Genomic DNA, 15,231 nt, shown 5'->3' on the forward strand with positions numbered 1-15,231 from the left:
ATACCAGTCTGGTATCTTTGATGCAACAACTTAGCTATTGGAGAGACAATACAATAAATACCATTCTGGTATTTTAGATGCAACAACTTAGCTATTGGAGAGACAATACAAGAAATATTGTTCTGGTATCTTAGATGCAACAGCTTAGCTATTAGAGGGACAATACAAGAAATACCATTCTAGTTTCTTAGATGCAACAACTTAGCTATTAGAGCGACAATACAAGAAATACTATTCTAGTGTCTTAGATGCAACAACTTACCTATTAGAGGGGCAATACAAGAAATACCATTCTGGTGTCTTAGATGCAACAGCTTAGCTATTAGAGCGACAATACAAGAAATACCATTCTGGTATCTTAGATGCAACAACTTAGCTATTGGAGAGAAAATACAAGAAATACCACTCTGGTATCTTGGATGCAACAAATTCACTACTGGAGTGACAATAAAAGAAATACCATTCTGGTATCATAGAACAGCTTAGCTATTAGAGCGACAATACAAGAAATACCAGTCTGATATCACAGAAGAACTTAGCTATTGGGGAGACAATAAAAGAAATACTGTTCTCGTATCTTAGATGCAACAACTTAGCTATTGGAGATATAATACAAAAAATGCCAGTCTGTTATCATAGAACAACTTAGCTATTGGAGGTACAACACAATAAATACCAGTCTGGTAACATACAACAGATTAGGTATTGGAGAGACAATATAAGAAATACCAGTCTGGTATCATACAACAGATTAGCTCTTGGAGAGACAATATAAAAAATACCAGTTTGGTATCTTTGATGCAACAGCTTAGTTATTGGAGAAACAGTACATTAAATACCATTCTGGTATCTTAGATGCAACAACTTAGCTATTGTAGAACCAATACAAGAAATACCGTTCTGGTATCTTAAATACAACAACTTAGCTATTGTAGAACCAATACAAGAAATACCGTTCTGGTATCTTAAGTGCAACAACTTAGCTATTGGAGGGACAATATAAGAAATACCTTTCAGGTATTTTAAATGCAACAGCTTAGCTATTAGAGAGAAAATACAATAAATACCATTCTGGTATCTTAGATGCAACAGCTTAGCTATTAGAGGGACAATACAAGAAATACCATTCTAGTGTCTTAGATGCAACAACTTAGCTATTAGAGCGACAATACAAGAAATATCATTCTAGTGTCTTAGATGCAACAACTTAGCTATTAGAGGGGCAATACAATAAATACCATTCTAGTGTCTTAGATGCAACAACTTAGCTATTAGAGCGACAATACAAGAAATACTATTCTAGTGTCTTAGATGCAACAACTTACCTATTAGAGGGGCAATACAAGAAATACCATTCTGGTGTCTTAGATGCAACAGCTTAGCTATTAGAGCGACAATACAAGAAATACTATTCTAGTGTCTTAGATGCAACAACTTAGCTATTAGAGCGACAATACAAGAAATACTATTCTAGTGTCTTAGATGCAACAGCTTAGCTATTAGAGCGACAATACAAGAAATACCATTCTGGTATCTTAGATGCAACAACTTAGCTATTGGAGAGAAAATACAAGAAATACCACTCTGGTATCTTGGATGCAACAAATTCACTACTGGAGTGACAATAAAAGAAATACCAGTCTGGTATCATAGAACAGCTTAGCTATTGGAGAGACAATACAAAAAATACCAGTCTGATATCACAGAAGAACTTAGCTATTGGGGAGACAATAAAAGAAATACTGTTCTCGTATGTTAGATGCAACAACTTAGCTATTGGAGAGATAATACGAAAAATGCCAGTCTGTTATCATAGAACAACTTAGCTATTGTGGGGGACAATACAATAAATACCAGTCTGGTAACATACAACAGATTAGGTATTGGAGAGACAATATAAGAAATACCAGTCTGGTATCATACAACAGATTAGCTCTTGGAGAGACAATATAAGAAATACCAGTCTGGTATCTTTGATGCAACAACTTAGCTATTGGAGAGACAATACAATAAATACCATTCTGGTATTTTAGATGCAACAACTTAGCTATTGGAGAGACAATACAAGAAATATTGTTCTGGTATCTTAGATGCAACAGCTTAGCTATTAGAGGGACAATACAAGAAATTCCATTCTAGTTTCTTAGATGCAACAACTTAGCTATTAGAGCGACAATACAAGAAATACTATTCTAGTGTCTTAGATGCAACAACTTACCTATTAGAGGGGCAATACAAGAAATACCATTCTGGTGTCTTAGATGCAACAGCTTAGCTATTAGAGCGACAATACAAGAAATACCATTCTGGTATCTTAGATGCAACAACTTAGCTATTGGAGAGAAAATACAAGAAATACCACTCTGGTATCTTGGATGCAACAAATTCACTACTGGAGTGACAATAAAAGAAATACCATTCTGGTATCATAGAACAGCTTAGCTATTAGAGCGACAATACAAGAAATACCAGTCTGATATCACAGAAGAACTTAGCTATTGGGGAGACAATAAAAGAAATACTGTTCTCGTATCTTAGATGCAACAACTTAGCTATTGGAGAGATAATACAAGAAATACCACTCTGGTATCTTGGATGCAACAAATTCACTACTGGAGTGACAATAAAAGAAATACCATTCTGGTATCATAGAACAACTTAGCTATTGGGGAGACAATAAAAGAAATACTGTTCTCGTATCTTAGATGCAACAACTTAGCTATTGGAGAGATAATACAAAAAATGCCAGTCTGTTATCGTAGAACAACTTAGCTATTGTGGGGGACAATACAATAAATACCAGTCTGGTATCATATAACAGATGAGGTATTGGAGAGACATTATAAGAAATACCAGTCTGGTATCATACAACAGATTAGCTCTTGGAGAGACAATATAAGAAATACCAGTCTGGTATCATACAACAGATTATCTATTGGAGGGACAATACAAGAAACACCAGTCTGGTATCGTACAACAGATTAGCTATTGGACGGACAGTACCATACAAGAAATACCATTCTAGTTTCATACAACAACTTGGCTACTGAATGTACAATTCTAGAAATACCATTCAAATATCCAACTTGTGATCAAAACGTAAGTAAACGTACCGTCACTCTAGTTCGGCTGTTGCTGGCTACCAAGTCCTTCCTCAGACCTTCGGTCAGCGCAGTCACGGCGTGCTTGGTAGCAGTGTACATTGCAATCTGTGGCAAAAACGGTGGGTTGTGGCCTGCAATACTGAAGATGAGAAACATACAATCAGCACTACACCATGTCCATGTTGCCTTGTCTGGCTAAATTTATCGTGTACTAACACAGAGGATTTTTTCAAACTGATCCATTTTGTTTTATTAACAGACCACCACATTAAGTATGTTACACTAGGGTTTGCATCTTTAGGGTATAAAAATTGTCCAAGTATGCAGGAGAATATGTTCTTAAAAATTGCTAAATATGACCCAAAAGAATGGAAAATATGGCCAAACATTCGTACTTCCAACGACTGATTCTTGCTTCTAGTCTTATATATGGAGGAAACAATTCATTACACAGTCGGTGTTCTACTGTATAATTTGGTTCAATATTGTATTCGATAAAGAGAAAGTACACTAACCTACTGATAGGGCCCAGATTCTAATGTCATTACACATTCAATTTCTTTACTTCTAGACAACTGAATATAAAAACTGTCGGCGAACTGTGGTTCTGATAAAGTTATAACCTGTGTTTCATGTTACATATTTTTAGTAATAGAGCATATTTTGACATATTATATGAATAATGTAACATTTGTGTACATATCTCGGTAATTACGTTCCAGTAATTGTGTCAGCTCGTTTAATTTTCAGACTACAGTAAAATAATTGGTGAATTTCATCTTACATATGTAGAATATATTTCAATTGCTAAAGTTGGTTTTAAAATTCCTTTAAAATTGGGATTTATAACCCTTTGTCTGTGAAATAAAGTAGGTCCAAGTGCCTGAATTGCATACAAGAGCACTAATCTTTCCTCATAATCTAGGATGGCTATTGATTGATTGATTGATTGATTGATTGATTGATTAATTGATTGATTGATTGATTGATTGATTGATTGATTGATTGATTGATTGATTGATTGATTGATTGATTGATTGATTGATTGATTGATTGATTGATTGATTGATTGATTGATTGATTGACTTAACTTTAGTAGTGGTGGAGTTAGGGCTCGTGGCCCTCTCTTACACTTAACCACATAAATTACAAGTTAATACATATGTAAAAGAGATATACTATTCTATTATAAAATCAAGGATAACTAAACTAAATAACACATATGAAAAACATATAAAGAAGAATAAAAGCAAAGCTCAACAAATAAAAACTAGAAAAGAAAGAAATCTGGAACAAGAGTAAAAAAGAATGAGAAAAGTCATAATGAAAAGTTGCATACATACTGAAAAACATAAGCACTGCATAAACAGAACACAACACATAATAAAGTAAAGGAAATACAAGTGTGGCAATAAATATTGATCTATGTACATGAGTTAAAAGCTTAATATTATGTACATTTACTCTATAACAATACAAATATAATAATATCCTAATATTAATTATAATAACAGCAGTGTCCTTCAGCTGTATAGTAAAATGTCACTGTTGCTAGCCTACGTTCCACGATCACAAACCCTTTCATTGGTCCGAGTTTTTAACAAACTCCTCTGCAGTCTTGAAACGAAATCCAGGTTATTCAAGCTGTCTATCTGTTTGCAAGATCATTACTGGTGAACAAAGAGATCCCCCGGAAGATATTTCACCCAAGAAAATTAGCGCCAAAACATCTCAATGGAAAATATGGAGAAGTACTTGGTAGCTCAATGCACATCACGATAAAAAAAAAAAAAAGTTACCGTGCTATTTGCATTTCTTAATAGGGGTTTGATGACGGCAGATTCTATATTAACTTTATTTAGTTCCATTTATTTGTTTCATTTTAGGGGTTGAGGGCAACATGGAATTACAGTAGCTACAACAATATATTGTGTAATATAAGTTACTCCGAAACTGACAGTGCATAGTATTTTTTGAAACATTCGCAGTATTTTGATTATACCTTTAATTTGATTATTTAATACTCTCAAAATTAGAATGCGGTATAAACTATATACATTATCTAAACCAACGATGACTTTGTCATAAAATATAGAGGGTATTTAAAACAACAATTTTACTGCGTCATATCAAAAGAATAAACAAACAATTTTGTAAATTTGGTGCATTAATACTATTACATACCGTATTTACGCGAATAATCCCCGCCGCCGAATAATCCCCGTACCCTAATTTTTGGAAGGCTCATGTTGAAAAAAAAACGCTAAATGAACTAAAATTCCTTCCATTGAAAGGCATAAACAAACATTTCATATCACTCCGCGAGGTCCACGTGGTCTTTATGCAAATATGAACGTGTAAATTTACGGATATAGCTGCTTTGCCTGAATGTATTTTCGAAATACATTATCACTGCTATAAAATATATTTGTCATGAAAATTTTCAAGTAGGTGAGCCAGGAGCATGTTGACAAATTTGACGCAAGTAGTATAATACAGGGATTCGGCGGCCACCTCCACCTCAGGCTCCCAGAGGCCATCTCCACCTCCACCACAGCCAGAGGCCTCCCAGATGCCTCCTCCACCGCCACCTCAGCCAGAGGTCTCCCAGAGGTCTCCTCCACCTCCCGCGGGAAATTTGAATTTGTAAACAAAGCCACGTGCTTTTTGACAGCTGTCATCGACAACAACGCATCGCTAACCTCAGTACTGCCATGTTGACGGGCCTAAACCTCAGTAGTGCCAACTTAACCTAACTAGCGCGAGGTAAACAAAGCCACGTGCTTTTTGACAGATTTGTAAACAAAGCCACGTGCTTTTTGACAGCTCTCATCAACAGCAACGCATCGCAAACCTCAGTACTACCATCTTGACGGGCCTAAACCTTAGTGGTACCAACTTAACCTAACTAGCATGAGGTAAACAAAGCCACGTGTTTTTTTTGACAGCCACGTGCTTTTTGACAGATTTGTAAACAAAGCCACGTGTTTTTTGACAGCCACGTGCTTTTTGACAGATTTGTAAACAAAGCCACGTGCTTTTTGACAAACAACAACGCATCGCTAACCTCAGTACTGCCATCTTGACGGGCCTAAACCGCAGTAGTACCAACTTAACCTAACTAGCGCGAGATAAACAAAGCCACGTGCTTTTTGACAGCCACGTGCTTTTTTGACAGCTGTCATCCGCCATCTTTAAACTACAGAGCACCGTGCTGCCCTCTTTCGTCACCTGTCATCGGCAGTGCTGCCATCTTGACGGGCCTAAACCTTAGTGCTACCAACTTAACCTCACTAGCTCGAGATAAACAAATCCACGTGCTTTTTGACAGCCACGTGCTTTTTTGATAGCTGTCATCCGCCATCTTTAATCTATAGAGCACAGTGCTGCCCTCTTTAGCTACTTACCTTTGAAATGTGGTGGCGGATAATTTGAAAAATGCTTTTCGACAAGCAGCCATCTTTAATCCAGAGAGAACAGTGCTGCCCTCTATGTGGTGGCGGCAAATTGAAAAATTCCACATGCTCTTGTTTGAAAACAAACTCACGTGCTTTTTTGACAGCTGTCATCTGCCACCTTTAATCACAGTGCTGCCCTCTTTAGTTTGAAATGTGGTGGTGGTAAATTCCACGTGCTCTTGTTTGGAAACAAAACCACGTGCAGCTGTCATCCGCCATCTTTAATCAACAGAGCACTGTGCTACTATCATGCGGGCAATTTCATCACCTGTCATCCGCCATCTTTAATCCACAGAACACCGTGCTGCCCTCTTTATGGCTACTACCTTAAGCACGTAGTAGCGGACAATTTGAAAAGTTCTGTTAGCTATCATCCGCCATCTTTAATCAAGAGAGCACCGTGCTGCCATCTTTAGCTAGATACCTTTGAAATGTGGTGGCGGCAAATTGAAAAATTCCACGTGCTCTTGTTTGGAAACAAACTCACGTGCTTTTTCGACAGCTACCATCCGCCATCTTTAATCAACAGAGCATAGTGCTGCCCTCTTTAGTTTGAAATGTGATGGCGGCAAATTCCACGTGCTCTTGTTTGGTAAACATAGCCATGTGCTTTTTTGACAGCTGTCATCCGCCATCTTTAATACAGAGAGCACCGTGCTGCCCTCTTTATCGTAGTAGATGTAAATTCGTCACCTGTCATCCGCGGTGCTGCCATCTTTAGCTAGATACCTTTGAAAAGTGGTGGCGGATAATTTAAAAAGAAAAATTCTACAGCAGCTCTCTCTCGACGCTAATTGCATAAGATGGTGGCTATACATGACTCCTTAAGGATGCTTACGCAAGATGGCTGCTATACACAGGTTCTTATGAGACGCCCTTGGGATGCTTGCGCAAGATGGCAGTTATACATGGCTCCTTATGAGATACCCTAGGGATGCTTGCGCAAGATAGCGGCTGATCTTATGGGATGGCTTAAGGGTCCTTGCACAAGATGGCTTGAGACGCCCTAAGGATGCTTGCGCAAGATGGCGGACACAAGATGGCAGCTATACATAACTCCTTATGAGACGCTTTAAGGGTGCTTGCGCAAGATAGTTGCTACTCTTAGCTTAGAGGCTAACGTGTCGTGATAGTTCGATTCATTAAATTTAGGGCTTAAATGCAAAATGTTAAATATATCGAAAACGGTGCACCGTAGAGCAAAACGGACAAAATTTTTCTGCCTAATACCTAGGTTCGCAGTATGAGGAACAAGAAAATCATAGTCTAATGATGGGATCAACGGTTCGGTTCCTACTTAGGCCCTTTGGCATTTGCTCTGTTTTAGCTTGTATTGAAGCGAGTCTTCGTAACATGATCAGGTCTAGCTATGGTAGAGAGTATAACGTACCGTGCAGGTTCGATTCATTAAATTTGGAGGCTTAAATGCAAAATGTTAAATATCTCGAAAACGATGCATCGTAGAGCAAAACGGACAAAATTTTTCCGCCTAATACGTAGGTTCGTAGTATCAGGAACAAGAAAAAACATAGTCTAATGATGAGATCAACGGTTCGATTCCTACTTAAGCCCGTTGCCATTCGCAGCTATCTATTTCTACAAGATGGTGGCTGCTCTTATGAGAAACAAGATGCCTTGAGACGTCCTAGGGATGCTTACGCAAGATGGCAGACACAAAATGGTGACTATACATAGCTCCTTATGAGACGGCCTAGGGGTGCTCGCACAAGATGGCGGCTACTCTTATGAAGAAAGCTAGCTTAGAGGCTACTGCGCAAGATAACAGCTGCTGTTATGCATGTGGTGGAGGGCAATTTGAAATTCTATGTGCTTAATCAACAGAGCACCGTGCTGCCCTCTTTAGCTGAAATGTGGTGGTGGATAATTTGAAAAATTCTTTTGACAGCTATCATCTTTAAAAACAATGGCGACTATACATAGGCTGTTAAGGTCTTATCATTCTCCTCCTCCTCCTCCTCCTCCCCCTCCTCCTTCTCTACCTCCTCCTCCGCCTCTTATGTCAAGGCATAGCTTTATATCGAACAAGTTTAAACCTGCATCGCGAAGGCAAGCGTGTGCAGCGATAACATTATTGTGCATGTTTAGACTTTCGAAACATAAGAAGAGTAGAATCAAACGCTGTACTCGATACGACATGTGATCAGAACATTGATTGATGCGTTCAGAAAAACAAAATAAGTGATCAAGACTAGAATCGAACAATGTACTCAATACATCATGTGTTTAGAATATGTCAGGGTATACGCTTGTTCTAAGAAGATCAGATTGAAACATAACAAGACTAGAATAGAACACTGTAATCGATATTGTTAACTTCAACATGTGATCAGAACATTGATTGATGTGTTCAGAACACAAAATACGTGATCATGACTAGAATCGAACACTGTACTCGATACAACATGTGATCAGAACATTGATCGATGTGTTCAGAACACGAAATAAGTGATCAAGACTAGAATCGAACACTGTACTCAATACAACATGTGTTTAGAACATGTTAGGGGGTACCCTTGTTCTAAGAAGATCAGAATGAAACATAACAAGGCTAGAATCGAACACTGTAATCGATGTTGTTAACCTCAACATATGATCAGAACATTGTTTGATGTGTTCAGAGCAAAAGTACAATTTTGATGATTTGCGCAGCTAACTCGCTCGGTAAACGATATAGCCAAAGTATAACTTCAAATTATTTACCTTCCATCATTCGTCTTGTGTGTAAAAATCAGTCGAACAAGTTATCGCATAAACATGGCTGAAAAAAAATCGTGATAGGGTATGGAACCCAGGGGTTACATCTTATCAGAAGGGCAAAAAGGATGAAAGGACTCTTCCTCCTCCTTACCGCACATTCCTTGGCTAAAGGGCTAATTGGCTGAAGGGCTAATGGGCAAAAGGGCTAAAGGGCTAAAGGGCTAATGGGCTAAAGGGCTAATGGGCTAAAGGGCTAAAGGAGCAACAACCTCGTCGATCGCTATCAGCAAGAACGCTTGTACTTTGTTAAGTGTAGAAAATTAATCTTTATTTGTAAATGGTTTCATGTTCAGAACAAGGAATGGAAAATTCCCGAGGTGCGATGAGTTACGTTTTTCGAACTAGTGTTTGGAACACTGAACTTTTCAAGATGATAGCAGAGAGTTTAGCAATGTCCTGTTGTTGGATTTTAAATTCCGCGCTACAACATGCATAAGGTTGTAGCCTTGAGGTTTACCGCCGTAAAGATGGCAAGAGTGAGGTTAACAATGTTCTGTTGTTGGATTTTAAATTCCGCGCTACAACATGCATAAGGTGGCAGCCTTGAGGTTTACCGCCGTAAAGATGGCAGCAGTGAGGTTAGCGACGCTCTATTGTCCTTCAAAGTGAGGTTAGGGTTCGTCAAGAAGACAGCTGTCAAAAAAGCACGTGGCTATGTTTACCAAACAAGAGCACGTGGTCGTGACGTCACGGTCACGTAATCAATCCTTAGCTCGACGTCGTTAAGAGCAGTATTAGGGTTAGCTATGCTTAAAAGTCTTGGGAACAGAGCAGCAGTATGAATTGCTATGTTTCAAAGCGTGTACACATGACCTATCGATTTTACATGCATCGACCATCGAACTAAACTTCATCCGCTAGATCGTGCTGCTATCTTAGCATAACCTATACCCATAAAATTAAAGTACAATGAATAGCCATGTTTCAAAGCGTGTACACATCACCTATCGATTTTGCACACATCGACTCTCGTACTAAACTTCTTCCGCTGGATTGTGCTGCTATCTTAGCATAACCTATACGCGTGACCTTAAGGTACAAAGAATAGCCATGTTTCAAAGCGTGTACACATTACCAATCGACTTTGCATGCAACAAATATCGTACTAAACTTCTTCCGCTAGGTTGTGCTGCTATCTTAGCATAACTTATACACATGAACTTAAAGTACAAAGAATAGCCATGTTTCAAAGCGTGTACACATTACTTATTGATTTTGCATGCATCAAATATCGTACTAAATTTCTTCCGCTAGATTGTGCTGCTATCTTAGCATAACCTATACCCATGAACTTAAAGTATAATGAATAGTCATGTTTCAAAGCGTGTACACATCAACTATCGAATTTGCATGTATCGACTCTCGTACTAAACTTCTGCAGGTAGATTGTGCTGCTATCTCAGCATAACTAAGACGCATGAACTTAAAGAACAAAGAAGAGCTATGTCTCAAAACGTGTACACATTACCTATCGATTTTGCAAGCATCGACTCTCGTACTAAACTTCTTCCGCTAGATTGTGCTGCTATCTTAGCGTAACCTATACGCATGACCTTAAGGTACAAAGAATAGCCATGTTTCAAAGCGTGTACACATTACCTATCGACTTTGCATGCAACAAATATCGTACTAAACTTCTTCCGCTAGGTTGTGCTGCTATCTTAGCATAACTTATACACATGAACTTAAAGTACGAAGAATAGCCATGTTTCAAAGCGTGTACACATTACTTATTGATTTTGCATTCATCGAATCTCGTACTAAATTTCTTCCGCTAGATTGTGCTGCTATCTTAGCATAACCTATACCCATGAACTTAAAGTACAATGAATAGTCATGTTTCAAAGCGTGTACACATCAACTATCGAATTTGCATGTATCGACTCTCATACTAAACTTCTGCAGGTAGATTGTGCTGCTATCTCAGCATAACTAAGACGCATGAACTTAAAGAACAAAGAACAGCTATATCTCAAAACGTGTACTCATTACCTATCGATTTTGCAAGCATCGACTCTCGTACTAAACTTCTTCCGCTAGATTGTGCTGCTATCTTAGCGTAACCTACACGCATGACCTCAAGGTATAAAGAATAGCCATGTTTCAAAGCGTGTACACATTACCTATCGACTTTGCATGCAACAAATATCGTACTAAACTTCTTCCGCTAGGTTGTGCTGCTATCTTAGCATAACTTATACACATGAACTTAAAGTACGAAGAATAGCCATGTTTCAAAGCGTGTACACATTACTTATTGATTTTGCATTCATCGAATCTCGTACTAAATTTCTTCCGCTAGATTGTGCTGCTATCTTAGCATAACCTATACCCATGAACTTAAAGTACAATGAATAGTCATGTTTCAAAGCGTGTACGCATCAACTATCGATTTTGCATGTATCGACTCTCGTACAAAACTTCTTCAGGTAGATTGTGCTGCTATCTTAGCATAACTAAGACGCATGAACTTAAAGTACAAAGAATAGCTTTGTTTCAAAGCGTGTACACATTACCTAATGATTTTGCAAGCATCGACTCTCGTACTAAACTTCTTCCACTAGATTGTGCTAAAATCGTGTAAGCCTATCTTAGCATAACCTATCGATTTTACATGCATCGACTATCGCAAGCATAACTAAGACGCATGAACTTAAAGTACAAAGAATAGCCTTGTTTCAAAGCGTGTACACATTACCTATCGATAATGTATGTATCGAATATCGTACTAAAATTCTTCCGCTAGATTGTGCTGCTATCTTAGCATAACCTATACGCATGACTTTAAGGTACAAAGAATAGCTATGTTTCAAAGCGTGTACACATGACCTATCGACTTTGCATGTATCGACTCTCGTACAAAACTTCTTCCGCTAGGTTGTGCTGCTATCTTAGCATAACTCATACACATGAACTTAAAGTACAAAGAATAGCTATGTTTCAAAGTGTGTACACAACACCTATCGATTTTGCATGCATCGAATCTCGTACTAAACTTCTTCCGCTAGATTGTGCTGGTATCTTAGCATAACTTATACCCATGAACTTAAAGTACAAAGAATAGCCATGCTTCAAAGCGTGTACACGTCACCTATCGATTTTGCATGCATCAAATATCGTACTAAACTTCTTCCGCTAGATTGTGCCGCTATCTTAGCATAACCTGTACGCATGAACTTAAAGTACAAAGAATAGCCTTGTTTCAAAGCGTTTACACATTACCTAATGATTTTGCACGAAACGACTATCATACTAAACTTTTCCCACTAGATTGTGCTAAAAACATGTAAGTGTGCTGTTATCTTAGCATAACCTATCGATTTTACATGCATCTACTATCGTACTAGACTTCTTCCGCTAGAGCATGTAGCAATCGCTTTTGTGTATCCCTAACCCATGTGCACGAACTTAAAGCATAAAGATGAGCTATGTTCTAAAGCGTGTACACATCACCTATCGATAATGTATGTATCGAATATCGTACTAAACTTCTCCTGCTAGAGCGTACGAGTATCGCTTGTGCGTGCACGAAATTAAAGCATAAAGAATAGCAATGTATAAAAATCTTGTAAACAAAGCAGCAGCATTACGTATAGTCAAGATTAAATGCGTGCACACATCATGTATCCATGACGCACACAGTACTAAACTTATTCCATTAGAATGTACAAAGTTCGCATGTGTTTGTACTGCTATCTTAGCATAGCCTATGTGCATGAACTTAAAGCATAAAGAATAGTTATGTGTAAAAAATCTTGTGAACATAGCAGAGTGTTTACTACGTAGGTGTAGACATTGAACTTTACATGCTGAGGCAACATACTACGTGACCGTGACGTCACGACCACGTGCTCTTGTTTGGTAAACATAGCCACGTGCTTTTTTGACAGCTGTCTTCTTGACGAACCCTAACCTCACTTTGAAGGACAATAGAGCGTCGCTAACCTCACTGCTGCCATCTTTACGGCGGTAAACCTCAAGGCTGCCACCTTTTGCATGTTATAGCGGGGAATTTTAAAAATCCAACAACAGAACATTGTTAACCTCACTCTTGCCATCTTTACGGCGGTAAACCTCAAGGCTACCACCTTATGCATGTTGTAGCGTGGAATTTAAAATCCAACAACAGAACATTGCTAAACTCTCTGCTATCATCTTGAAAAGTTCAGTGTTCCAAACACTAGTTCGAAAAACGTAACTCATCGCACCTCGGGGATTTTCCATTCCTTGTTCTGAACATGAAACCATTTACAAATAAAGATTAATTTTCTACACTTAACAAAGTACAAGCGTTCTTGTTGATAGCGATCGACGAGGTTGTTGCTCCTTTAGCCCTTTAGCCCATTAGCCCTTTAGCCCATTAGCCCTTTAGCCCTTTAGCCCTTTTGCCCATTAGCCCTTCAGCCAATTAGCCCTTTAGCCAAGGAATGTGCGGTAAGGAGGAGGAAGAGTCCTTTCATCCTTTTTGCCCTTCTGATAAGATGTAACCCCTGGGTTCCATACCCTATCACGATTTTTTTTCAGCCATGTTTATGCGATAACTTGTTCGACTGATTTTTACACACAAGACGAATGATGGAAGGTAAATAATTTGAAGTTATGCTTTGGCTATATCGTTTACCGAGCGAGTTAGCTGCGCAGTATGGGTACAGTGTGTTTTTGATTTTTACACTATGCAAATCATTGAAGTTGTAGTTTTGCGATATTGCTTACTGAGCGAGTTAGCTACGCGATATGTGCACAGTGTGTTTCCATAGTTTTTGATTTTACACTAAGCAAATCATCAAAATTGTACTTTTGCTCTGAACACATCAAACAATGTTCTGATCATATGTTGAGGTTAACAACATCGATTACAGTGTTCGATTCTAGTCTTGTTATGTTTCATTCTGATCTTCTTAGAACAAGGGTACCCCCTAACATGTTCTAAACACATGTTGTATTGAGTACAGTGTTCGATTCTAGTCTTGATCACTTATTTCGTGTTCTGAACACGTCGATCAATGTTCTGATCACATGTTGTATCGAGTACAGTGTTCGATTCTAGTCATGATCACTTATTTTGTGTTCTGAACACATCAATCAATGTTCTGATCACATGTTGAAGTTAACAACATCGATTACAGTGTTCTATTCTAGTCTTGTTATGTTTCAATCTGATCTTCTTAGAACAAGCGTATCCCCTGACATATTCTAAACACATGATGTATTGAGTACATCGTTCGATTCTAGTCTTGATCACTTATTTTGCTTTCTGAACGCATCAATCAATGTTCTGATCACATGTCGTATCGAGTACAGCGTTTGATTCTACTCTTCTTATGTTTCGAAAGTCTAAACATGCACAATAATGTTATCGCTGCACACGCTTGCCTTCGCGATGCAGGTTTAAACTTGTTCGATATAAAGCTATGCCTTGACATAAGAGGCGGAGGAGGAGGTAGAGAAGGGGGAGGAGGAGGGGAGGAGGAGGAGGAGGAGGAGAATGATAAGGCCTTAACAGCCTATGTATAGTCGCCATTGTTTTTAAAGATGATAGCTGTCAAAATAATTTTTCAAATTATCCACCACCACATTTCAGCTAAAGAGGGCAGCACGGTGCTCTGTTGATTAAGCACATAGAATTTCAAATTGTCCTCCACCACATGCATAACAGCAGCTGTTATCTTGCGCAGTAGCCTCTAAGCTAGCTTTCTTCATAAGAGTAGCCGCCATCTTGTGCGAGCACCCCTAGGCCGTCTCATAAGGAGCTATGTATAGTCACCATTTTGTGTCTGCCATCTTGCGTAAGCATCCCTAGGACGTCTCAAGGCATCTTGTTTCTCATAAGAGCAGCCACCATCTTGTGGAAATAGATAGCTGCGAATGCCAAAGGGCTTAAGTAGGAATCG

The 15,231-nt window shown here is 38.6% G+C and overlaps 1 protein-coding gene across 1 annotated transcript in view; it reads right to left on the bottom strand.

Annotated features, from left to right (window-relative positions):
- The window catches only part of LOC136886419 (farnesol dehydrogenase), a 51,468-nt gene that overhangs the window by 13,201 nt on the left and 23,036 nt on the right, over positions 1–15,231 (bottom strand). Inside the window, exon 4 of the mRNA XM_067159192.2 lies at positions 3,114–3,243. Coding sequence (XP_067015293.1) covers positions 3,114–3,243 — 130 coding nt within the window. The remainder of the gene's footprint in view (positions 1–3,113; positions 3,244–15,231) is intronic.

The sequence above is a fragment of the Anabrus simplex genome, chromosome X (genome assembly GCF_040414725.1).
Source record: "Anabrus simplex isolate iqAnaSimp1 chromosome X, ASM4041472v1, whole genome shotgun sequence".
Taxonomy (NCBI): Eukaryota; Metazoa; Arthropoda; class Insecta; order Orthoptera; family Tettigoniidae; genus Anabrus; species Anabrus simplex.